Source organism: Larus michahellis, chromosome 6 (genome assembly GCF_964199755.1).
Source record: "Larus michahellis chromosome 6, bLarMic1.1, whole genome shotgun sequence".
NCBI classification, from domain to species: Eukaryota; Metazoa; Chordata; class Aves; order Charadriiformes; family Laridae; genus Larus; species Larus michahellis.
In genome coordinates, this window is record NC_133901.1 from 58,003,014 (window position 1) to 58,027,174 (window position 24,161).

A 24,161-nucleotide genomic window follows, 5' to 3' on the forward strand; every position below is an offset into this window, starting at 1 on the left:
GTCCCCGCTCCCCCCCCACCCCCCTCGGGTTCGTGTACCTCGTGCTTGTACATTTCCGCGCTGTAGACAGTGTGTACGATACTGTTCTTTCAATGTGTTATCACTAGAGCAGGTGCCTCCATTGATGTTAGGGGAAACAATGAGAAAAATAATAATTTTGGGGGTTTTTTTGGTTTTAAAAAAAAAAAAAAAAGAAAAAAAAAAATCCCTTCCAAGACTTCTTCCAAGGAGAAGATGGGAGGTGCCGGGGGAGGGTGTTTGTGCTCACCAGCTCACCCCAGCAGCCTCCCAGGGGGGTTTTGGGGAGAGCCGGGGGTCAGGGCTGCCTGTGGGCACCCCCTGGCACGGCCCAGAGGTTGGGGTTCCAGCGAGCGCTGCTGCGGGGGGTGGCCGGGGTGGGGGGGACTGCCCTGGTGACGGGGGGGGGGTGTATGTGCAAGAGTGCGTGTGCGAGAGGTTTGTGTGTCTGTCTGCGTGTGTAAGGGAGCCCGGGGCAGGCGGAGCAGCCCTGCAGTTTGGGGGAGAAGGGTGGTGAACCCCACTCTCTCTGCCAGACTCCCCCCCCAGCTCCCCGCTGGGGATCCCGCAGCATGTGCCCCGCTGCCCCGTGGGGCTGGGGGCTGGCAGGTGTCCCCAGGGGGCTGCCCCCCATGCGGGGGGCTCTGGCTGCAACAGGGGTCTCGCCTGCACCCCGCATCTCGCCCGCCCGCGGCTGAGACTGCAGGGGGTGGCTGAGCCGGGGGCGGGGTGTGACATGCTGTGTCCCCCCCCTCCTTCTGCCATCCCTGAGGTCGGGCAGGGAGACAGGAGCCCCTCGGCTCAGCCCTGGCCTGATCTCAAGCCCAAAATCCCTGACAGACGCCTGTGTCGGCTCCGGGGCCTCTCCACGGGCAGCCTGGAGGCAGAGGACTCAGCCCCATGGACCCCCAGCCACAGGCACGGGGGTTTCCCCACGGCCCCTTTGCAGGTGGGGGGACACTCCCAGGGTGGGAGCCCGGTGTGGCGGGGAAGGGGGGGCTCTGCTTTGCAATTAAGGTACGATTCTCCCCGCCGTGCTGCTGGGCTCCCATGGAGGGTGTGGAGTCCCTTGCTGCCCCCCCTGCCGCCCCAGGCACACTGTAATGCCTTTTTATTTCTTTTTTTTTTTTTTTTTTTCTTCCTCCCCTCCATAGTTTGTGCCATTTATGAGTCATGTATGGTACCAATAAAATGACTTTTCGGTTTGAGGCTGTCCTGAGCACTTATTTCTGAGCATGGGACCTGGCCAATGTGGGCAAGGCAGAGGGGGGGGTCCCCTGGTGCCCCCGGTGCCCTGGTGTGGGGGGGTACGGGGACAGGGCTCACTGTGCTCCTGGGATGATGCTGGCTCGCGTCCGACTGCTGGTTCGCAGCCAGGCCCCGGCCGGCTCCCTGCCACGCTGTGAAAAGCAGAAATCCCAGCAAGGACAGGGCACAGGGCTGCTGGGAAACGGCCCTGTCCCCGCGCCAGAGCAAACATGCGGCTCAGACACCAAGGTGATGGGCACATCCCCTGGGGAGCAGGCGGGGCGGCACTGTCCTGCTGTGGGAACAAGGCAGCAGCAGCAGCTGAGCAGCGTGAGATGTCCTGGGGGGCCAAAGGAGGGACGGGTGACCCCTCCGGATGGGGGGACACAGCACCAGCCTCCATGGGGGCTGCCCCAATCCCCTTCCAGAAGCTGGGGCGGAGCGCGCCAGCACTGGGGGAAGATGCTGGTCCCCAGTTCCCCCAGACCAGAGCAGATAGCTGACCCCAGAGAGGTCATTTTGTCATCCCCACTGGGTGGGGGGTCTGGGGGCAGCTGGGTCCAGCCCACAGCCCTGGGGACACCGAGATTTAAACTGTGGGTGCTTCATCCAATGCAACACCCTCCCCGGCCAAACATGCGAGGCAAGGAGCCCGCGGCTGCGGGTGACGCTGGGGCGGGGGCAGATCTGGCAGTAATGGGGGAGAAAAAAAGGATGTGGGGGAAACCAGGCTCTTAAAATGGGGCTGATGCAGCGGAGGGTGGGGGCGGGATGGGCCCACGTCTTCGGAGCAGGGGCAGGGCTTGGGCTGACATCTGCACTGAGGGATGTCGCCTTGCCATCCTTCCCCCTGACGGGGCTGGGGACGGGGGGGCTGCAGGATACCTGTATCATGGTGGGAGCTCGGGGCTGGGTGGGTGGGAGCAGGGTGGCCCCAGTGAGCCCATGGCGTGGTGGCACCCTGGGCTGAGGTGTTGGTGCCCTCAGTCCTGACGTGCACTGAGCTCGAGCAGCCTCAGCAGGACGCCCTGGGCTGAAGGGCAGCAATGCCCTGCAGAAGCGGATCCACCTGTGAAGAATCCCATGGATGCCGGGCCGGATCCTGCCCACACATGGCCGTGCGAGCTGGGCACACACCAATTTGGGGGAGTGCAGCACCCAGGGCAGCCGGCCCCGTCCCACGCAGGGTCTCTGGTGCCCCCTCCTCTCATGTCCCCTGCCCCCGGGAGGTGGTGGAGGGCCTCAAGGCAACACTTTGGGGTCTGAGCTGGAAAGCCGAAGGATGCCTGTGAAACCCCCAAACCTCCCTCCCCACATCAGCCCCAGTGCTGTGAAAAACTTGCCAGGCCCTGCTTTTCATTTATTTTTCTCCTTTTTTTGGGAGCGCATCTCTGTCCTCCGCTGCCCTGCCCTGGTGCCAGCGCTGAGCCGGAGGGTACCACGTGGCACCCCAGCACTCCACACAGGCCAGGCCAGGAGGAAACTTCAAGGCAGGGCTGCCTCCCTCCCCGTGCCACCTTTGCCCATGGTCACGGAGAGCAGTGACGTCTGCTTGTGCGGGGAAAGTTAAGCAGTAACCTGGGAGGTGATGGTCAGCAAGACAACGGCACTGGGGGGGCCGGGGAGCCTGGCCATGCAAAAGACGTATGGATACGGCTCACCCGGACTCCCCGCTGATGCTGGTCCAACAGCACATGGTGCCCTATGCAGGGACACGGGGCTGGGGCCAAGGACCATGCTGGGGACACCGGCTGGCCTGGGGAGGGTGGGGGGTGGGCGCGGGGCACGGCTGAGGGCTGGCATGGGGGCACGGTGGGCAGCGTGGGGGGCTCTGGGCATGGGGGCTGTGGCAGGGTGGGCTGCTGGCGGGGCCAGCACTGGGTCTCTGTGGGGCAGAGAGGGAGCATCACCCGGGCGTGGGGCAGAGGGGCTGGGCACTGGGGGCAGCGGGCTCTCCCAGGCGGGACGGGGCGGGAGATGGGGGTCTCTGGGAGCAGACGCAGGGTGTCAGGGTGGGACGGGACAGGGGCAGGGTGGGGCGCGGGGGCAGTTTGGGGCAGGTTCCCCCGGGGCGGAGGGTGCAGGGGGCTCCCTCCCGGCAGAGGCAGGTGCCGGCGCGGTCGCACGCCCCGGGCAGACCCCGGGGGGCCGGGGCGGAAGGGGCGGCCCCGTCCAGCCCTGCCCACCCCTCCGGGGGCCGCCCGCTGCGTGCGGAGCCGAGTTGTTCCCGGCCGGACGGGACCGAGCCGAGCCGAGCCGTACCGTACCGGGGACCTCCCGCCGGGGTGCGACCCCCGGGGCACCTGCCCCGCGCCCACCGGGTGCGTCCGCAGCACAACCGGGAGCGACCCCCAGCCCCCCCCCCCCCCACGGCTGCGGCTCCCGGGACCCCGGCGGCGGGGCGGGGGCTGAGGACCGCGGGGCGGCGGCCGGGGTAGAGCCACGCGTGGGTCCCGCGGCGGGCGGGGACGCGGGGGATGGAGCCGGGCAGGCGCTGGGGGACCTCCAGCCTCGGAGGAAGAATCGCGTCTGGGGGCCCCCGAGGCCGTGCCCCAGCTTGGGGGGATCGGGGTGCGGGTGGAAAATACCGGCTTTGCTGCAATGCCCCCCATTTGGGGAGGTTTTTTCTAAACGCAGAAGCTGGTTTCTGTGGCCAGAGCGGGTTTGCGCCGAAACTGTGGCCGGCCCCAGCGCACCCCATCCTCAAGGGATGCCGCTGGAGCTGGGGTGGAGCGGGCGGGATGGCTGCCCTCCGGATCACCGCGGGTCACCCAAGCCCCTGGGTCGGGGCAGGAGGAAAGCAGAAAGGGCGCGGGAGCTCTGGGGAGAGGAGGGAGAGGGGTTTTCTCCCCGCTGCCTGGGTTGGGACGTGGTGGTGGTGGTGACCCTGACCCAGGTAGGGAGAGGCGGCGGGGGTGGCCGGGTGCCAGGAGGTGGCAGGGGCAGGGTGGGGCGATCCCGGCATCGCCGCCTTCCCCGGCAAGCGGCTTTTCATCAGTCGCAGCTGAAACTTAAACAAACCATAAAGCCCGGGCGCTGGCACTGTGTGGCTGGGCCCTAGGGCAGACGTGCGCGCACAGAGGTGCCGGAGGACAGGGTAAGTGCTTCGTCTCCGCTTCATCCTCCGGAGCCCCTCTGGTCCCTCATGGGCACCTCCTGCCTGTCCCCCCCTGCCCCGCTGCTCATCCCCGGGACTCCCCATCCCTCCTCGGTGCTCTCCCACAGCTCTTTCCTTCCGGGCAGGAGCTGGCAGGTGCTTGATTTTTTCTCCCCGCGTTTCCTGCTCGGAGGCAGGAGGCAGGGCAGCCCGGGTGGCCCTGCACCCCAGTGACACCCACAGCCCTTCTCTGTGCCCAGGTGTCCACTGGCGCCGCCACAATGGAGCTGGGGAACATCTCGCAGCCTGCGTATGGCCCTGGCCCCAAGGCGCCGGGGAGCAGCACGCCGGGCCTGGTGGGGATGGTGCACGGCTTCCTGCAGCTGGTGCAGCCCAACGACCTGCCCATAGGTGGGTGCACGGCGGTGGGGGGGGCTGGCAATGAGGTGGGGGGGCTGCTCGGAGCTGCAGGGTCCCAGTTCAGGCTCAGCCCTCCTGCACTGGTGGCCGTCCATCCAGCATTTAAGTGCTGGGGTACTGTGTTAGGAGGGGTTTGGGGAGGGGGGGGAATGGAGTGGGGTCCCTGAGGATTGCCAGCTGCATCCCATCACGACTGTGTGGCTGTCTCGGGTGGGCCGCAGCACAGGCTTTGGTGGCAGTGCCACCTTGCAGGGTCCTGCCCCATCCTCCCACCAGGTATCTTCATCCCAGGCCCCAACGAAAGGTGCAGAGCAAATCCCTTGCTGCCTGTGACTTTGGGGGGTCCTCGCCTGGCTTGCAGCCCTCAGTGCTTGCAGGTGACAAGGCGTGATTAGGCAGGACTCACCTTGGGGCCACCAAAAGCAGTGTCCCAGTGCCAGTGTCTGCACAGCAGTGCCGCAGGCACCCCCCTGCTTGCCAGCGCTCGCCCTCCTTCCTTCACCTCCAAGGGGATGTCCCAAGGGCACAGCTCTGCCCCGAAGTGGCTGCAGGTCGGCACGGGTGATGCCAGGACCCTGGGGCTGCTTGATGCCCCCGGGGCGAGTGCGGCCCACCTAGGGGCAGGTGGTTTGTCACTCTGGCTGCTGGCACTTGTGCTTCCTCCTTCCTGGCTTAGCCCCTGCTCACCGGCAACTTGCAGGTAAATGTGTGGCTGGCAAACAACGTAATGGCTTTGTGGCTTTGTCCGTGTCATGCAGATACCAGGGTACAATCACTCAGCACCCTGTGTCAGCGCGAGCTTGTCATGAGGCCATGGCGCACGGGCAGGGCGAGCCTTGGGACTGAAAGAGGCAGTGTGGCGGGGGGGACTTTATCCCAGGGCCCATCCCATGCTGGCAGCGCCGGCCAGGCATCTGCCTGGGGCTGCGCCACAGGAGGGCAGCCCAAAGGCAGCTGAGATGGTTGTCGGAGCATCCCCCATCGAGCCTACCCCGGTGCCCACTGGGGTGGGGACCCCCTTGCTCTGTGGACCCCTGAGAGCCTGGGGGCTGGCAGCGCTTTTCCTGGGTGCAAAAGGGCTGTGTGACACGATGGCCTGGGAGGGAGAAACATGCCGTGCACTCACAGCCGCTCTGAGCCACAGCGCTGGAGGTGATGCCCGGTGCTGGGAGCCCCTCTCTGGGGTGAGCAGAGTGTGGGGCCCTCCTGGAGAGCCCCCCAGGGCCCAGCGCCTGCTCAGAGCTCTCCCCACTCCTTCTCCCCCAGAACTGATTGCAGATTTTGGGCAGCCCCAGGCTGAGGAGACCATTGAGGAGCAAGTCCAGGAGGTGAGCGGGCAGGCAGGGCAGGGAGCCGGCAGCCCCGGGCCATCACGGACTGGGGGATGCTGGTGGGTGCTGCTCCGAGGCTGAGCCCTTGGTGCTGGGCAGCAGCAAGGGGAGATGTGCAACCCCCTGGGGGGGACCCATTCCACCCCATGGTGGGTCTGGACAGGACCCTCAGAGCTGGGGAGCCTCCAGGGGCACCAGTGTTACGCCGCCTCTCATTCTTCCTCTCCCAGCTGCTTCTCTACGAACTGGGTTTCCTGGTCTGCATGGCCATCGGGCTCCTCTTCATCATCCTGGTGCCCCTGGTGGGATGCTGCTTCTGCTGCTGCCGCTGCTGCGGGAACTGCGGGGGCCGCATGTACCAGAAGCAGGGCCGGCACACGGGCTGCCGGCGCCGGGCACTCTGGGTCTCCGTCCTGCTGGTCTCAGCTCTCCTCCTGTGAGTGTGCTGGCCGGGAGGCTCCGGATGGGACCCGAGGGCGGGTGGAAACGCCGGCGCTTGGCGGCCGTGCCAGGAAGCTGCCATTGTTCACAGGAGCAGATCCTGGCACGGCGGGACAAAGGAGAGGAAGCAGCGGCGGTGGGGAGCTGGCCCCGGGGGGGGCATGGTGCAGACCCTTCCCGACAGCTTTGCTGCGGGGAAATGTGGGTGCAGCAGGCACGGGGCTCCCCCGTGCCTCAGTTTCCCGTGTCCCTCCTCTCTGTTCCCTTGGCAGTGTGCAGGGCACTCGTTGGGATGCTCTGGGAGGGCGTGCTCCGTATGGTGTGGGTGGGTTCGGAGGGTCCTGTGAGGGAAAATCGTGACTGAGCTCCCCACGCGCTGACCCTGCCACCCTTCCCTTGCAGGGCTGGTGATATCTGTGCCTTGGTCAGCAACACCCGCTTCTCCCAGGCCGTGCGCGGCACCTTCCCCAATGTCAACAACACCCTGGACGACGTCCGTGCCTACCTGGCTTCCATCCCCAAGGCATGCCTGGTCCCCCCACCCCAGCTGGGGTGCCTGTTGGGGGGCAAAGGCCACCCCTGGGGAAGGCTGACAGTGGGGCTGGAGGCGGGGAAGGGTCCCCATCCTCACTGACACCCCATCTCTGTCCCTGCAGCAAATCAATTTTATCATCGACAGCAGCGACGTCCCGCTAAGCCACGCCAACAGCAGCCTCCAGGGTGAGGGTGTGCAGCAGAGGGGGGGCACAGGCACCCTGGGGTGCTTGGGGAGTGGAGGTGGCTGGGGGGTGCTGCAGATGGTGGTTGCAGGCCCCGGGGGCCACGGGGCTGGTTCTCATGGGGGTGTCTAAAAGGAATGGGTTTGGGAGCTCCTCCAGGCTCCCGCTCTGCTCCAGCTGTTGCTTTTCCCCATTCAGGCTCCTCTCTGGGAGGCATTGGCAGGGTTGGGGGGGGTCCCCTCTGCCCACTTTGCCTGGAGGGTGGATGTGGGATGGGGTCCTGGGGAGGGGTCAGTGTTTTCGGCAGCTCCCCCTGCAAGCCCCGGGCTGCTCAGGGCAGTCTGGTCCCGCCACCGGGGATCCCATCATTGACACCGTCTCTCCCATCTCCACAGAGATCGGGCCCAACCTGGGCAGCATGATTGTCTTGGGCATCAGGATCGGCACGGATGAGGCTCTGGGATCCCTCCAGGACCTCTTGAAAGGTAGCGGCCTCATCCCTGGGGGGCCGGCAGGACCTCGGAGGGGATTCAGGGGGATGCTGGGGCAGGTGCATGCCTGGGGGGCTCCAGCAAGATTGGGTAAGACCCCCAGGAAGGGAGGTCCATCTGGCCAGTCCAGCCCCAACCTGGGGCAAATGTTGGGATGCAAATTGACGGGGGTGCCCCTACGTTGCATTTTTTGGATGGGGTCCCCAAGGCTCAGCTGGGTGAGGAGCAGCCCCGGCCGCGCTGGCAGGATGAGGTCTCGAGCCGCCGCTGTCTTCCCAGGGATGGAGATGTTGGCGGCCACCTTCGGCAGCATCTCCAGCACTCGTTTGCGCCTTGAGGAGCTGCAGAGCAGCTACGGCCAGCGGCTGGCCAACCTGCGGGATGGCCTCAGCCAGACCCTGCAGGACTGCGGCCGCCCCTGTGGCAACGTGTCCCTGGATGGCCTGGCCTTCAGCGCCAACTTCAGCACGGTGAGGAGGGGCAGGGGTCCCCTGCAGCCCCTTCCCCAGCCCCCCCCGCAGCCCCCTCACCCCAGGCTCTTCCCCGCAGATCCCCAGTGTGGAGCAGCAGCTGGAGGCACTGGAAGGTGTGTCTGGCTCCAACATAACAGCCGATTTAGAGAAGGTAAGGGGTCGTGTCCCAACGCCCCCCCCAGAGGGATGGGTGCTGCTGGGGCTGTGCTGCGAGGGGGTGGCTTGGGAAGAGGCCCCCAGGAGTTGATTGCTGTTGGGTGGAGGGAGGTGCTGGTTGGAATTCTGCCTCAGCTGGAGCCTGCCCGCTGTCCCCGCCACCCCCGGGTGCTGGCACGGTCAGGGCTGGGTGCTGGGGGGAGCCTGGCTGTCCTGTGCCAGCGGGATCTGGGGAGGGAGGGGATGTGCTGCTCAGCCCCGGGCTGCGGGCAGGGACGTGAGCTGTACGCTGTGCATCCCCGCTCCCGCGCAGGTTAACAGCACACTGGACTCGACCCCCGCCAAGGTGCAAGAGCAGTCCCAGGACATGGTGACAAGTAAGCAGGGCTTTGTGCCCCTTGTGCTGAACTCCCCCTCTCCCAGGGCTCCATACTCCCCATCCCATCCTTACCTGGGGACCTCCCCTGCTGCCACCCCACTGCCTGCAGCCCAGGCTGTCCCCAGGTTCCCGTGTGCTATCATGCTGATGCCATCCTGGACCGTCCTCTCCCAGTCCCTGCTGCCCCAGGCTCACCTGCCCCAGGTGAGCAGGACCTGGGCAGCAGTTCACAGCACCAACCTGTCCCCATCCCCTGCAGAGACCCAGGAGCAGCTGGGCCTCATCAGGCAGGAGATCAGGAGCTTGCAGGAGGAGTTGCCGCTCCTGGAAGTGGAGGAGAACGTGGGGGCTGTTGTGGACAATGTCGCATTGGTGCTGGAGCAGTACAGGGAGCCGATCATCAGCTTGGATGGGCTCAGGTAGGTGAGGGGCTGCTGCATCCCCCTGCTCCCTTGTCTGGAGAGGCTCGGGCTCTGGATCCTGCAGTTGCTGGAGCTGGGGGCATGCTCGGTGGTGGGGCTGTGGGTGCTGGGTAGCCAAAGATGTGCCTTGCAGGCACCCGTGCCCGTTCTTTGCCCACGTGCCTGGGGGGCTTTTTCCTCCCCAAGGAGGCACCTGGTGGGATGCCAGGCACTGCTCACAGTGCCAGGTCCTGCTGTCCGACTCCTGCCCCTCCTCTTGCCCCAGGTGGAGCATCTGTGTCCTCCTGTGCTGCATGGTGCTGCTGGTGGTCCTCTGCAACGTCATCGGGCTGCTGTTGGGCCCCCTGGGGCTGAAGGAAAATGTGCTGCCCACGCAGCGCAGCTGCCTCTCCAACGCCGGCGGGAACTTCTTCATGGCGTGAGGCTCCCTCGGCTGCCGAGGACGCGTGTGGGAGCGGTGGGATGGGAGGGCAGGGCTGGCCTGGGGATGCTCAAGCTCCTAAATCATCAAATTACTACGGCTTAATGGCCTGCCCCGTGGCAACTCACCATGCAGGTGGTAAACACGAGGATAAAACACGGTGTTGGTGAAAGGCGTTTGAGCGGAGCCCATTCGCCCCTTGCCAGCGGGGGCCTGGCAGCGTGTGCGTGGTCCTGTGGACCTATGGGCCAGTGGTGGCTTGCAAAACTGGGGAAGCTGTGCCAGGGTCCAAGCCCCAGGGTACAGCCCAGCTGGGCTCTGTGGGCCAAAGGCATTGCAGAGACATGCTTGAGGGAATGCTGGTGCTTCCCACCATTTCGGGGGATCAAGGGGTGCGCAGGCTCTGGGCTCTGCGAGCCAGAGGCAATGCTATCGTCAGCGCCGGGGCATGGGTCCTCGGGTGCCAATGGTGTCTCTGTCCTGGCAGAGGGGTCGGCTTCAGCTTCATCTTCTCCTGGCTGCTGATGCTGCTGGTGCTGATCACCTTCGTGCTGGGGGGGAACACCTACGCGCTCCTCTGCGAGTCCTGGCGCAGCCAGCAGCTCTTCCAGGTGAGCTCCCCGTGGAGCCCGGAGCCACAGCTGCCTTTCTGAGGGCTCCCGGTGGAGCAGAGGCAGTGCTGGCTGTTTTGGGATGCTTTTCCCAGGTGTCCTGCCCTGCGCTGTGTCTAGTTTCTTCATCTCTTCCCTTGCTTTCAGCTCCTGGACACCCCTGGTTTGATCCCTGGCTTCAACCTCTCCGAGCTGCTGGGCCAGGAGGGTGGCACAACAAACTTCTCGGAGATGTACAGGTGGGTCCCAGGTCCAGCACTGTGTCTTTGGGGAGGGGTACAGCTGCTCGGCGCCCTCGGATGCTCCTGGGGATGGGGGCAGCTTGCCCTGCGTGCCCTGCCTGCGGGCAGGCGCCAGTGCCAGGGAAGGAGTGAGGAGAAGCGACTTGCTCGTGTGGGTGAGGACATGTTCCTGGGACGGGGTGGCCCTCGCCTGCCCGTTTTCAGCCCCATGCCCTGCTCCTGCAGGCAGTGCCAACAAGACGCTGCCCTGTGGCAAACGCTGCACTTGGACCAGAGCGTGTCCCTGGACGAGCTCTTGAACATCAGCCAGGTGAGCGCCAGGGTGCCAGGGTCTGGGGGGCAGAGCTGGGGGCACAGGGCTGGCACTGAGGGGACAGTGAGGGGCCGGCGTTGTGGCCCATCGTGGCTCTCCTGTCTCTGGCAGTACACAGGAGAGGTCTCCACAGCCTTCGAGAAGGTGAACATCACCCTGAGCCCCATCTCGCTGCTCAGCCAGGACCAGGGAGACTTGCTGCTGAACGCCAGCCGGGCTGGGCAGCCCCCCAACTTCACCCTCACCCTGGAGCAGGTGGGCTGGGGGCAGCCTGGTGTTGGGATGGGGGGGTCCAGGTGTGTGTTGAGGGGGTCCATTGCCTCCTCCCCTTTGCTGCTGTGGGAGTCCCACCACAGGCTCCCAGGGTGTTCCCTGTCATCCATGTCATCCCCTGGGGCAACCGGGCACCTCCTCCACCTGGGAGGCCCTGGCTCCGCTCTGTCCTGCAGGGGTGGGGTATGCCTCCCCACCCCCCACCGTGAGTCCCATTCCCCATTCTTACGGCTCTGTCTCTGCTTTTTCCAGCTGGATCAGAACGTGACCCAGGGAAGCCTCCTGGATCTGGCTGCAGAGCTGGAGGAGCTGGCAAACAAAGCGGTGAGAGACCGTGGCACCTCAGGGCCACGGCCACCCTGTCCCCAAAGCCCCTGCCTGTGGGGGCTCCTCTGCAGATCTGCCTGGGTGCCAAGGAGGGGGCGAGGCCCTTCACCCTCGCCCAGCTCTTTTCTCCAGCCCGGGCATCCCCATCAGATGGCTGTGGTGGGGCAGGGACCCCGTGCCGGGGGGGCACTGCTGACTGCAGCTCCTCCAGGACGTGGGCGTGAAAGATAAACTGAAGGCTGATGCTCGCAGTCTGAGGGAGCTGGACAAGGAGATGCAGACGAAATTCCCTGGGCTGCTGGTGAGCAATGTCAGGGTGGGGAAGGTCCTGGGGGTGCCAGATTGGGCTCCCCCAGAGCTTGGACCCTGCTGGTGGGGTCTCGGCTGAGCTGTGGGGTCTGCACCTCTGACTCTCCTCTCTCCATCCCCAGCAAAGCCTGAAGGAGAACATCCACTCGGTGCAGAGCGGGGCTGACCTGCTCGAGGTAAGCTGCACAAGGGGGCCTCCTGAGCACACCCCAGTAGAAGTACCCTGCAAAGCACCTTTGAGGTCCTGCAGTGGAGGTGGTGGGGGCTAACGTGAAGTCCTGGGGGCTGGTGGCTGCTGTGGGACTCCCCAGGCATGCTCATGGGCAGAGACAGGGGGCCCATGGCACAGAGCCTGCCAGGCACAGGCTCCCTCCACCCGAGGCACCACCAGCCTGTGACTGCTGGGGACACCACGGCTCAGAGACGCTGTGCCCCAGGGATTGCTGCCAGGCAGGGTTGGGGAGACACGGGGGTCCCACTTTCCCTATCACACTGCTGAAAGCACCTTTCACCCCAGGAACAGACAAAAACTGCGCTGGACAAAGCCAACAAGACCCAGGAGTTTCTGGAGAGGGAGACGGCAAACATCATCAAGAACGTGAGCGCACCTTGCCCTGCTGCTGGGCCACACGGTGGGGGTGTGACTGGACCCCCGCCCCAAGACCTCCCTCTGTGCAGGGATGCCAAGCAACATCTGGCTGCTCTTCCTGCCCTGTCATCTTCCTCGGGGGTCCCCTGCATCCCTGGGTGCCCCCTCCCCTGATGGCACCCTAGACAAGGGACAGGGGTGGCACTTTTGCAGCCCCATTGCTGCTGGGCTGGGGTGGTCTGATGGCCTTGATCTTCACTTGGAGGGGACATGTGGCATGGAGGGGCTGGGGGTGCAGCATCTCCACTCTCTGCTTGCCTGCCCCAGGAGACATGGGCTTTCCTGGAGGAACTGTTGGACTTCTTTGAGACCTACATCTCCTGGGCCAAGAGCAGGGTGAGTTGAGCCTTTCTTGGTGCGGTGGAGGGAAGGGGAGGACAGGCTGCGGGGTGTTGAGGACACTGACATGTTCTGTCCACACCATGTCCCCAGCTGACAGAAGACGTGGCACGTTGCAAGCCCATAGCTCAGACCCTGGATAATGTGGAGGTCATCACCTGCGACTACATCCTGGACTCCCTGGTGAGTGGGGCAGCAGTGTGTGGGATGACGTGTATGTGTGGGGTGGCAATGGGGTCCCCTTCACGCATAGGATGAGGGGTACTCATCTCTGTCCTGAGCAAGTGGGGCTCAGCATCTCCCCAGTGGATTGCGGTGGCTAAGAGCAAAGGCCAGGCTGCAAGAAGGGGTGGATAGGTGGTCTTTGGGGAGGGCTGGGCGCAGAAGAGGCTGTTTCAATCATTGTCTGGGCTCTGATGGCTCTCCCCCCACACCCAGAACGCCTTCTGGTTCAGCCTGGGCTGGTGCACCGTCTTCCTGCTGCCCAGCATCATCCTGGCCGTCAGACTCGCCAAGTTTTACCGCCGTATGGACACTGCTGATGTCTATAGGTGAGGAGCCGCCTGCCTCCTGCAACCACGCTGGGTCTGGAGTCCCCCCCCACAGTGCAAACCCCTTCATGTGCCCCGTGGCAGCCTGGGGGGCTGATCCTACAGTAATGTGGGCTGGGGGGGGTGGGGGCAGGGAGGTGTCTTGGGACCTTCCACCTCCAAGAACGGAGATGTTTTGGAGAAGAGCCTGGCTCTGTCTTCTCTGCAGCCCTCCATTGGGCAGCCAAAGGTGCATACAGCCCCCCTCGGAGGAAGGAGCCTGGCTTGCATGGCAGCGCTGTAGCCCCCAGCCTGCCTTGGGGGTCCGACACCCGTCTCACTCCCCTTTGCACCATTTTCATGCACAGCTGGGTGCTGCGCAGAATGGGACACGCTGTGCCGTTGGCATCATTGCCACGAGGGTGCAGTGCTCGCTCACGCACCCATGGCCGCCAGCACCCCGGGGCTGCTCCCCAGCCCTCTGGGGCCCTTTCCCCATCCCTGCAGGGACCTCTGGCAGCTCCACCGCCAGCGCAGCCGCGACCCCTGAGGGTAGTGAGTGGTTTCCAGTTGGATTTCCCACTGCTGAGGGCTACGGCTTGGCTCTGCGGTGCAGTTTGCTGGGGGTTCCCCTGCTCCAGCCCCCGCTGCCGCCACCCCTCTGCTCCAGGGTTGCAGCGGCCGGGGGGAGCCAGGGCTTGCAGCACCCCTGTGCCCATCGTGGCCTCAGCCAGCCTTCCTCCCTCTGCCTGCCCCACTCCTCCTCACTCTATGCCCCAGCTCTCCCGGGACCCGGGCTGGGCTCGTACGTGTTGTGTGCTGGACACGGTGCTGAGCCGGGCTGTGCCCTGCCCGCAGCATGCCTGGGGTCCCCACTGGTGGCCCCGGTGCCTTTCACTTCCCGCTGCAGCCGGTGGCTGAGCTGGTTGGAGACACGGGCTCAGCTGCCAGGGAAACTTGGGGAACTGAAATCGTGACACAAGGGAGCCATGTGCCACTGAGCCAGGGACGTGGGCCCCACTCCGCCCGCCCAGGGAGTGGGGGAAGAAGCAGTGGTGCTGGGGGGGCAGCAATGTTTGGGGGGGGGCTGTAGGAGCCCGTGATCTGTGTCCAGATGGGGCAGCCAGGATGGAGGTGACTATAGCACCCTGCAGCCTCCTGTGTCCTCCTTGTGTGCCCTGGGGAAGACCTTGTCCCATGGGGAGATGCTGGGCTGTCTCAAGAGACATCTTCTTGCCCCACTGACACTGTCCCCTCTTCTTCCTCCCCTCCAGGAATGAAGTCTTGGAGATGTAAGTAGCAGCGCCAGGTCCCTGCATGGGGTGGGGGGCAGCTACTGTGGCATGAGCCCGGGGGGACAGGGCACAGAAGGGAAGGGGGCAAGGGGAACAGGGTGAGTGCAGACCAAGGAGGGTGCTGGTACCAGGGGAGACTGGGAAGGTGGGACCTGTGCAGCATGCACTGTTCTGGGGTCCCTCCGTCATCTTCCCACACTCCTAAGTTTGGGGGTGCCGCTTGTGCCCAGCCTTCTCCAAGCTGGTGGAGCAGGTGCGGGGGGTCTCCATACCCTCTTTCCTGTGGGCCTGGGTGACAGGAGTGGGATGACACTTGGCCATCCCAGCACATCCCGGGCTGGCCCTTGCTCCCCTCTGTGGCTGGGGGTGACATAGGTGACCTTGGTTTTGCAGGCCACCCGCGTTCAACTTATACAAAATCCCCCGGCCGTCCACGAGGCATTAGCCCCCATTGCCCACAGCACGGGCACGGAGGAGATGGACACGGCTGCTCCGTCTGCTGCACCTTCTCCCTGGGTGCTGGGGAGCAGGTTGGGACCCCTCGCCTGAAACCCCCTCCCTAATTCCCGTTATGTGATGATGCCCTGGTATATATATGTGTGTGTGGGCTGCTCCTTGCACTGCCCCAGGTGGGACTTCACCCCCTGCCCCAGGCCCTGGGGGCTCAGGGCAGCTTGTACTGTCCATGCCACTGCAGCCTGTGCTGCTGGCCAGCAGGAACCCGCCCACCCAGGCCCCTCGCTTGAAAAATGTGACTATTTATTTTTGCAGGGAGCCTGACTCTTTCCAAGGCTGTGATTTTTTGGTGTCAAACAATAAATGGGGTGTTTGTGTGCGCTGCAGGCACGCGGCTGCGCTCTTCGTGTCTGGCTGCGATGGAAGGACACAGGGGTAAGGGCAGGGAGGGTTCCTCACCTCTGGCATAAGCCGGGGCTGTGCCTGGGATAAGAAGGCTCTTGCTGGTGTCCCCAAGCGTGCTCTGCTCACAGCTGGCTCTTCGAGTCCTGACCCAGCCCGTGGGTCGATGCAGGACCACTGCTCAGTGTCACCGGGGCTGGGTGACGTTCCCTTCACTGGGCAGCCCTTTGCACCTGTGGCTGGGTGGGTGCCAGGTCCTTCCCTGGGAAAAACCATGCCAAAAGCCTCCTGTCCATGAGGTGTGCCCCTCCCCTCACGTGCAAGCACTTCCCTGTGCCCTCTGTCAACCTCACCATGTGTCATCTGTGGGTTTTCAGTTGGTTTATGGGGTGCCTGCAGCCCACACCTCCCTCCCTCTACTGGGTATGGTGGCACGGGGACTTCCAGTGTCCACTCCTGCGTGTCCCGCGCTGCTGCACAGCATGGGCGGGCACAGCGACAGCTGTGTACGCACATAAGCCAAGGGCAACTTGGTCTGCAGCCGTGGTGGGGCAAGTGGAGGTGTTGCTTTGTGCTGCTCAGGGACCATCCCGAAACACGGGTCAGGCACAGGGGACGTACGTGAGCTGCTTGACTCATTTCCTCCGTTGCAAATTCCAAGTCCTTCTGGAGTGAGCGACGGGACCGAGCTGGCCAGCTCGCCCTCCGCTACGTGCATCTGCTTTATTGCTTTTTCCATTTGCCTTCAGATCTTCTAATCGTTATTTTTTCCTTCAGGCGTTATCTGAAGCTGCACTGGCCTTACCTCCTGCTATCTCCCCCCAGCACCCGTCCTGACCGCAAAGAGAGCCCAGTGCTTGCCTATCGCCCAGCTGAACCTGTCCTGTGTGGTGGCTCAGCCCCCGCTCCCCCCAGGGATGCCCACTCTTTCTGGTCCTCAGGGCAGGATTTCCCGGCCCCTCCTTGGAGAGCATTTAGCTCTTTTGTCTCCACTTGCTCTGCCTTTGCTCTCCCCCACCCTAAAACCTCAACCTCCCAAGTTGTGACTGTTTTGTGCTCCTCTAGGGGCTGTGTGTGGAGGTTTCCATCCCTGAGCCTTGAGCGGTCCCCACCGCACAGCGTTCCCCGCTTCCTCTTCCCTTGCTCTGCCTCGGGGACACCAGCCCGCGCAGGACTGCTGCTGGTTTCAGCTACTGCTCGCTGGCTTTTGGCCCCTTCCCTGCTTCACTCTCTGCTCAGCCTCCAGCCGTGGCCTTTTCCTCTCTGCAGAGCTAGCCCTGGAAGGCAGGGAGCTTGACCCTCCTCGTTCGCTGCGTCACCGTGGCCACCTGCATCCAAACGCAGCCCTGGCAATGAAAATCTCCCCTCAAATTACTGCGCAGCTGTGGGGCTTGCTCTCAGCAGCTCCCCATTCAGCGCTGACCCGGGGCAGCATCCCAGTGCCTGGAGCCGTGGCTCCGAGAGGGGCCTGGCTCCATCCTCCTCCTGAGCAGCCCTGGGAGGCGGGTGAGAGCAGCACCAGACAGGGCTGGGAAAAGAGGCAAGGACGGCTCACTGCAAAATGCCCGCAGCGGCTGCCACCAGCTCTCCGGTCAGGCCAGGCTCCCTCTGCTCAACAGGAGCGGCAGCCGCCAGAATCCACTTCCCTTGTGTGGGAGGGAAACTCGCGGCACCCCACGGCTGCAGCACAAGCCTCATCGATAGCCAGCTGGCCTCTAGAGAACCGTTGCAGCAGTTCCTCTTCCCCTTCGCCAGACTTTTATTTTCCACCACAGGGACTTTCTGCAGCTGAGCCCTTGCCTGGGGGAGGCCCTGCCGCCTCTTCACAGCGCTTTGACAAACCGCGGTTCCTCCAACGGCAGCTCTGCTGCTGTGTGCCCAGGGCAGGAGGCTCCCGCCAGGGCCAGTGTGGTGCTCCCTGTTGCTGGTTTTCCAGCCAGGAACAAAGGCACAAATTGCAGCTCTTGAGAAAAAATTCTCCCTTCCTAAACTTTATCTTGGGCCTAGCCACAACTTCCCCAAGAAGCCCAAATGGCCTTTTGGAGGTTGCTTGTGGCACCAAGCAGAAAGAATGGGAGCAAAGCCCATCTCCTTGCTCCCAGCAACGTGGGGGCTTGCCTTTCCCGAACCGTGCACTGTCTGGGATGGCCTTTCTGGGATGGTCACCTGCCTGCCGGTGCAGGGTCCTGCCTCCATGGCTTCCAGCTGGATCTCCAAGCTCAGCACATACCAGCAGTGAGCCACGCTGGGCAGGACCACGGTGAGTTGAGCTTGGCCACTTCTTAACTGGAACAAAAACGAAACTCCCCTCCTCCTGAGGGTACGCATCCTCATAACATCTACCACCGCCTCGGCACTGCTTTAGGAACCTTTATTTTTAAAAGGAGTCTGTCTTCCACACTTAACCCCACTCGGAGAGGATTAATGCAGGTGAACCCCCCCCGTCCCATCCCAGCCAGGCTCTGCCAGCCCAGCAAGGCAAGACACAGCTCCTTCACCCCACAGCCCCGAATGCTGGGGCAAAGCCACAGCCAGGGTCTCTCTCCTGCAGGAGGGGGCCAGGCAGTGAGCACCGGGAGAGGCTGGAACGTGGATCTTCCTGCAGGACTGCTCTCAAGTTACACTGACTTTGCAAACAGAGGCACAATATGAGCCAGACAATCCCGACAAAGCCCCTTTGTGTGCTAAGGGCAAAGGTAGAGGAGATGGGAACAGAGGGCCTGGGCGTCCTGCAGCATAATCTAAGCTTCCACAAAGGAAAGGGAAAGGCAGGGCCAGCCCCAAGCTCACGCAGGCTGCTGCCAGCTTCTCAGCTCAGAAGAGAGTTTGGGTACCGTCTGGGATGGAGAGATAAGGGAATTAGGCTGCTCTCTTCAGCTAAGTAGCTGCAATCAGTCACAGCTACGGGACCGATCCCAGAGGAATTGCAGTGAGACAGCGTGCAAAGTGCTGCAGCTGCCAGCGCGGCTGCTGGGACATCCAGTACCACAGAGCCGCGCCACCCTGGCATTTAGCATCTGACTGAACCCAAAGCAGCAGGACTCGGCGACCCCACTGCAAGAAACATGACTGTTTCTCACAGGCGGAGCTTGGAGGCACCACCCAACCCACTGAGCAGAGATTCTGGGGGGAAAAGAACATGCGTGTCCCTGCCTGCCACTCCTAGAGGGTCAGGGAAATTATAAAGGAGGCAGGCAAACCAAAAACAAAGTGCTTTGAGCAGGGAGCAGTTCTCTAGTCCTGTAGTGCTGCCAGTGCTTTCATCTGCAAACGCACCCGGCATTTGCTCCTCCACTGGGGCACACACATTGCACTTGCTAGAAACAGCTAGAAAGCCTGCCCTGGCTTCAGAGAAGATCCCCCAACCCCAGCCACCCAACCGACTCTTCGAGATGCTGCCGCAGGGAGGCTTCAGAAAGCAGCAGGCAGGGCAGGATTTCCTGGAGTGGATGCGGCTTTCCCCTCTGTGGGCACCCAAGGCTTGGGATCCCGTTGTGCTTCCCCCCCTTCACACAGTGTCACCTTGTACCAGCACCGAAGGGGAGGAAGTCCTTGCCGTGGGAGGCTGAGGGGCATCATCGGCCGCTACTTTTGAGGGGATCTTGTGCTCTCGGGGTGGGGTGGGAGGGGGGAAGGTAGGGCTCTGTAAGGCATCTGAGTACATCTCATCCCGGACACAGGGACGCTGCACAACCCTTTGCAGCAGCGGCTTCAGCAAGCCTACAGTCAGCTGGTTCCCCTCGCTGGAGAAGGGCACTGGGTCCTCCTGGGCGCGAGGGAGGTGCTGCAGGACCACGGTGAGGATGTCCGAGGCGGTGAGCTCAGCGGGGCACAGCGGCCACAGCATGTCCAGATAAGGGTCCAGCTCCCGGTGCTGGGCAAACTCTGCTAGCAGCGCGGTGAATATCTCCTTGTTAAGCAAGGGGCTGAGCTTGGAGAACTTCTCTGCCACCTCCACCACCCGCTGCCACCGCTTCAGGCGGATGAGAAGGTGCAGAGCTTGCAGCACAGCCTTAGGCCTCTTGCTGCAGAGCAGCAGTTCGAGCTCCATCTCATCATCTGCCTCGCTGCACTTGTTCTTCCTGGCCAGTACTCCCAGCGCTCTCTTATACAGCGGCACCCGGCCCTCTGGGCCCTCCTTGCTGCTGTATGCCCAAGAGATGCTAACGTACTGCTGGGTCAGCTCCACAAAACTGGGCAGCCACTTGGGTTTGAACCTCAGGAAGGAGGCGCAGATGAGCTCAAAGAGCGGGACCACCCCATTCTGACCCACCTCCTCCTGCTGCGGCCCTCCCAGGACCTTCTTCCACACCTCCGGGGTGGCCCTGGCTACCAAGAGGCCATCCCCATTCTGCTGCAGCTGCAGGCAGCTCCTCGTGGCCTTCCAGGCAGCCTTGGGGAAGGAGGCAAAGACAGAGTTCAGGTAGGCCAAGTTGTCTTTGTCCATGTCAGAGTGCAGAACGCGGCTGACCTCCTGCTCCACCAGTTCCTCGCAGTAGCTTTCCACTTCACTCTCTGGGGCACACACCACGCAGGTCTTGAGGAGCTCCAGGCTCATGTAGCTCTGCAGCTCCAAGCTCATTGTGCTCAACAGCTTGGTATAAGTGTCTTGGAGGCCTCGGGCTGGCTTCTGCTTCTGGCAGAGGCTGTGCTGCAGGATGGCAGCGAGGGCCACAGGTGCCTGGAACACACCACCTTTCTTCAGCTTCTCCACTGTCAACTTGGAGCTGCTGAGGCTCCTCCTCTGGTAGTATCTGCAGGCCTCCTCGAACACCATCTCTACCAGGCACGGTTCAGGTCTACTGCTGTCCTCAGGTTTGGAGAAGCTAAAGCTGTATATGCCTGTCTGAGCGAGGAGCTGGATGCTGTCCTCCTCTCCCGGGGACTCCAGGAAATGCACCTCTTTCATGTTCAGGATTTTCTTTTCTATGAGCCTTCCACTGTTCTGGTCGACGAGGTACAGGACCCCAGCCAGCACGCAGGCCAGGATGCTGCCAAAGGTCTTCAGCTGCACAGGACTTCCTTGGGCCAGGGGCCCCCCCTCCAAGTCAAAGACATGCCTCTGTGTCCCATCTGGCTCCACCATGTTTACGGCACCCTTCGTGCTCACCAGCAGCAGACCCCCGCTGTTGGACACAGCAGAGGTGTGAATGTCCAGTGGTGCCAAACATGAGAGAAGACCCACAGAACCAAGCAGGAGCTTCCTGAAGTCTGACTCGCTGCCGGAGCGCAGCGCCTTGCTGTGGACGAAGCCTGCAGAGGGGGCTGTGATGATGAGCTTTGCCTTCTCGGGATGCCAGATGAGGAGGAATTTGGAAGTGGTGGCAAAGCTGGCAGTGGCAGGCACCAGGAAGACGTGCTGGGGGGAGGCCAGGACCTGGTACTCAGGGCTGTTGTGCAGGACTATCCTTAGGGTGCCCAGCCGCACGCCGTGCTCCCCCAGCTCCAGAGCCCGGGTGCAAACACAGAACCTGAAGGCACACTTGCTCATGTCCGAGTGGGCATCCAGGGGAGGCCTCTCCTCACACCACACCAGGCTGGCTCCCTGGCTGCACACGGAGACGATTCGTGCCCGGGCACCCTGGCACAGCTCCAACGTCTGCAGCAGCTGCCAGCCCACGGCCACCACGAAGTGCCAGACCTCGGTCCGGCCGTGTTCCCACACAAGGGCCAGTGCCGAGGAGCCCGATGTCCCAGGGCTCTGCAGGAAGAGCAGTCCCACGAGGGCTGGCTGGGGCTGCTGCCAGTTCCTCTCCAGGTCGGCTCCACCGATGCCGTGGCGCTGGAAGGCCACCACCTGGGGCAGGGGGGGCGACCGTCTCTTCTGCAGGACCAAGAGGTGCTGCCCATCGGGGCTGGACAGGACGTGGCTGGGCTCCTCTCCCTGGCACAGCAACTCCTGCAGCCAGTGGCCTCGGCTGAAGTCACTGAAGTCGGAGACCTGCCGCAGCGTCCCGGCTGGCTTCATCTTGGGGCGCCCGGCCTGGACACCGAGAGCATGCTCCAGGGCGAGCAGGGGCACGGAGCTCCTGCTGCCACGGAGTCGTGTCCCCACCCCCCCCCCGCCCAGCATCCCCCCTCTCCCCGGGGTCTCTGGAGACCCCACGGACCCCCCGCACACCAGCCCCCCGAGTTACCTCCGCGGTCACCCACCTCCTCCCGGGGGGTGTCTCCGCTGCCCGCCTCCCCCAGCACCCGCGGGACCCCCCGCCCCCGTCCCGCCGGGACCCCGCGGGGCCTACCTGCCGCGGCGGCTGCCTGCCGGAGCCGGGGCCGTGCCGGCGGCGGCTCCGCTGGGCTCGGCAGGACGCTGCGCTGCGCAATCACGAGGCGGCGGGCTTCCGGGCGGAGCCGCGCCGCGCCGGCCCGGGCCGTCCCTCTCCTACTTCCGTCGCCGGTGCGGGGAGGGCGGCAGGGCCGCCGCCTGGGGACGGCCCGCGAGACCCCGCAGGCGGAGGGGCCATTTTTTACCGGGAGGCGGGGGGAGGGTGGGTGTGTCGGGCTCCTGAGGGAGAGGCGAGCTCCGTCCGGCGCGGGGAGGAGTCTCCCCGCCGCTGCCCGCGGGAGGAGGCGGGGAACCGGCGCGGCGGCGGGGCCCGGCGCTGACAGCGCCCTCTGCCCACCCCCGAGTGCCGGCGGCGCTAGGACCGCGCGGCGCCGACCCCCTCAAAGCGCATGCGCGGGGCGACCGGCGGCGCCTGCGCAGTGGGCAGGGGAACGGCTCGCCCGCAGGTAAGTGCCGGGGACCCGCGGGGGGGGACGCGGCCCCCCCACCCCGCGGGGCCAGGCCACGCCCCCTCCGCCCCTCCTGGGCGGTGGCCCCGGCCTGGGGCGGGGGGTGGCACCGGGGGCTCCGCCGCACCTGGGGGGGGGTGTGTCTCCGCCGGGCGGGGACGCTATCCGCCGGCAGAGGCCTCGCCGGGCCCCCTCTCCCGGCGGTGGGGGGTCCCCTCTAGGCCTAGCCCTTAGGGGGGACCTCCCTTGGCAGCCGGTGCTGGCGGCACCGTACCGAGGGGCTCGGTCCGGGGGGACGCTCAACGTGCTTTGCCACAGCCCCTCCCGCGGTGCCCCCGGGTGTGTCAGGGCCCCTCGCTGCCCGGCTGGCCCTGCCTGCGGCCTGGCCGCCTCCCGGAGCCTCGGGGCGGGCGGGAGTGGTCGTGCACAAGAAGAAGCTGCGGGTCCTCTTCCCCCTCCTCCCCCCCGGGCCGCAGCGCTGGTGTCGGCGGTAATACGGGCCTCACCGCCGCCCTGGGGGCCTGGCAGTGGGGCCTGCCCCGCCTGAGGGGGCCTGGCAGTGGGCTGGAGTTGCCCAACACTTTGGGCCCTGCTGGTGCGGCTGGTTGTAGGCCACAGTGTCAGCTGGCTGCTGAGGGAGTTTGGCTTCCAGAAAACTCCTTCTAGAAAAAGAACGAGCAGGGTATATTCTTTTACCATTGGTTGTTATCTGATTTACCTCACGGTCCTGCAAGTGCTTGTATCGGCAAAGCAAAGGGGAGCAGTAAACAGTGGTAAAGGAGTGGGAACTTAGGTTTATTACACTGAAGGTAGAGGCAACTTGCTCCGTAAGCAAGCTTGCGGCCTTAGTCAGAGCCCTGTTGTGTATGTTGCTGTAAGAAAGTTTGCTCTTAAGCAGAGACTAATCTGAATATGTGATGAGACCAAATTTGGGCTGAGCAGGTGGGTGGAATATGCCAAGCAGTAAGATAATTTGGATCGCTGCGGTGTGTGGTGATTGCAGTTCACCAGCTGTTTGAGCTCTAGTGGGAAGTGTGACAAACATTTTTAAAAGGAATCTGAAGGGGTGGGGGGAAAAAAGGGCATCAGTTTGGTTTTCCAGTAATAATAGCGTAATCCTCTGTCACTTTTTGCTGCGTGCAAGGAGACTGCAGGCAGGGTATATACAGTATAAAAATGTTAAACAGTTGTTGGCTAGCGTGCACAAAAGAAACAGTGAGGCTTTAATGGGTTGCTTGGCTGGGCATTCATCTGCTCACCACCCCTGCTAACACACCAGGCAGCCACCCAGGACATCCCTCAGGAGGGGAAGGGTCAGCTCAAAGTTGCTGAGTTGCTCTATTCATGCCCCCTCGTTGTTTTTTTTTTAGGATCTTAAACCTTGTTATGTTTGTATTTTTCCTCCTGAGTGCTTGTGCTACTAATGGTCCATATCTCAAAAATGTTACCTCTCTCTAACTCTATCTTTCTTATCTTGGCGTGGCTCTACTGTGCAGCTTCTTAGAACGTAGCAGCTTCCTCAGAAGTCGGAGCCAAGGTCATGCAGCTGCGCTGTATTCAGCATGGGCCTTGGATTCACACCGACAGCTGAAGCCGTGGGAAAAGGGCAGGGCAAGGTTACAGGGAGAGTGTTTTTCTTCAAAAGACATTTGAAAAGGTCTCCGAGTGGCATGCACTTTTAGGTGGGAGTGCAGAGACAGCGTGGAATATTTCATGGTAAACTAGGTGGGATGGAGCCTGAAGGGCTTTAAAAGTGAAAACCCAAAGAGGCTTTCTGACATGAGAGAGCTGGGTATTGTAGCCAGGAATACAGAAAGAAAGTGTGATGAAATGAAAATAATTTGGAAAACCGGTGTGAACAGATGGAGGTGGAAGCATGTGACACTTGTCTAGATGGACTTCACAGGAAGAAGCTTAACTAGTTGATGGTGTGAAGTTGGACTGGGTGTTATTTTAAGTGGAAGGACAGAAATGAAAGGCAATTATGGATGAAGTGTTAAAAATGTAGCTTGGATGTTATTCTTTTATATCCTTGTTAAAGCAGGTGTACTGGGAGGAATTCTG

At 63.3% G+C, this 24,161-nt stretch overlaps 3 protein-coding genes across 13 annotated transcripts in view; 2 read left to right on the forward strand and 1 right to left on the reverse strand.

The window, feature by feature from the left end:
* Positions 1–4,629: 4,629 nt before the first annotated feature.
* LOC141745480 (prominin-1-A-like) lies at positions 4,630–15,099 on the forward strand. Its single transcript, XM_074593273.1, has 24 exons — positions 4,630–4,774; positions 6,050–6,111; positions 6,345–6,550; positions 6,958–7,078; positions 7,212–7,275; positions 7,670–7,759; positions 8,045–8,235; positions 8,315–8,389; positions 8,708–8,771; positions 9,033–9,192; positions 9,461–9,613; positions 10,104–10,227; positions 10,375–10,466; positions 10,695–10,779; positions 10,894–11,037; positions 11,308–11,379; positions 11,594–11,683; positions 11,814–11,867; positions 12,209–12,289; positions 12,608–12,676; positions 12,773–12,862; positions 13,118–13,230; positions 14,484–14,501; positions 14,898–15,099. Exons 1-24 carry the CDS (start codon positions 4,645–4,647, stop codon positions 14,947–14,949), a joined length of 2,400 nt encoding a protein of 799 aa, XP_074449374.1. The 5' UTR covers positions 4,630–4,644; the 3' UTR covers positions 14,950–15,099.
* Positions 15,100–17,717: 2,618 nt separating this feature from the next.
* Positions 17,718–21,745, reverse strand: HPS6 (HPS6 biogenesis of lysosomal organelles complex 2 subunit 3). Its single transcript, XM_074593274.1, has 2 exons — positions 21,605–21,745; positions 17,718–21,345 (listed from the first exon to the last, which is right to left on the reverse strand). The coding sequence occupies exon 2, from the start codon at positions 21,328–21,330 to the stop codon at positions 18,871–18,873; it is 2,460 nt and encodes an 819-aa protein (XP_074449375.1). The 5' UTR covers positions 21,331–21,345; positions 21,605–21,745; the 3' UTR covers positions 17,718–18,870.
* Positions 21,746–21,954: 209 nt separating this feature from the next.
* ARMH3 (armadillo like helical domain containing 3) overlaps positions 21,955–24,161 on the forward strand; it is a 129,745-nt gene continuing 127,538 nt past the window's right edge. For 7 of the 11 annotated variants that reach the window (XR_012587776.1, XR_012587777.1, XR_012587778.1 and 4 more), the window contains exon 1: positions 21,960–22,094. The gene's annotated coding sequence lies outside the window, so the exon portion shown is untranslated. Of the gene's footprint in view, positions 22,095–22,147; positions 22,780–24,161 lie in introns of those variants that run through there. The other 4 variants (XM_074593277.1, XM_074593284.1, XM_074593281.1 and 1 more) reach the window with 4 other exon arrangements.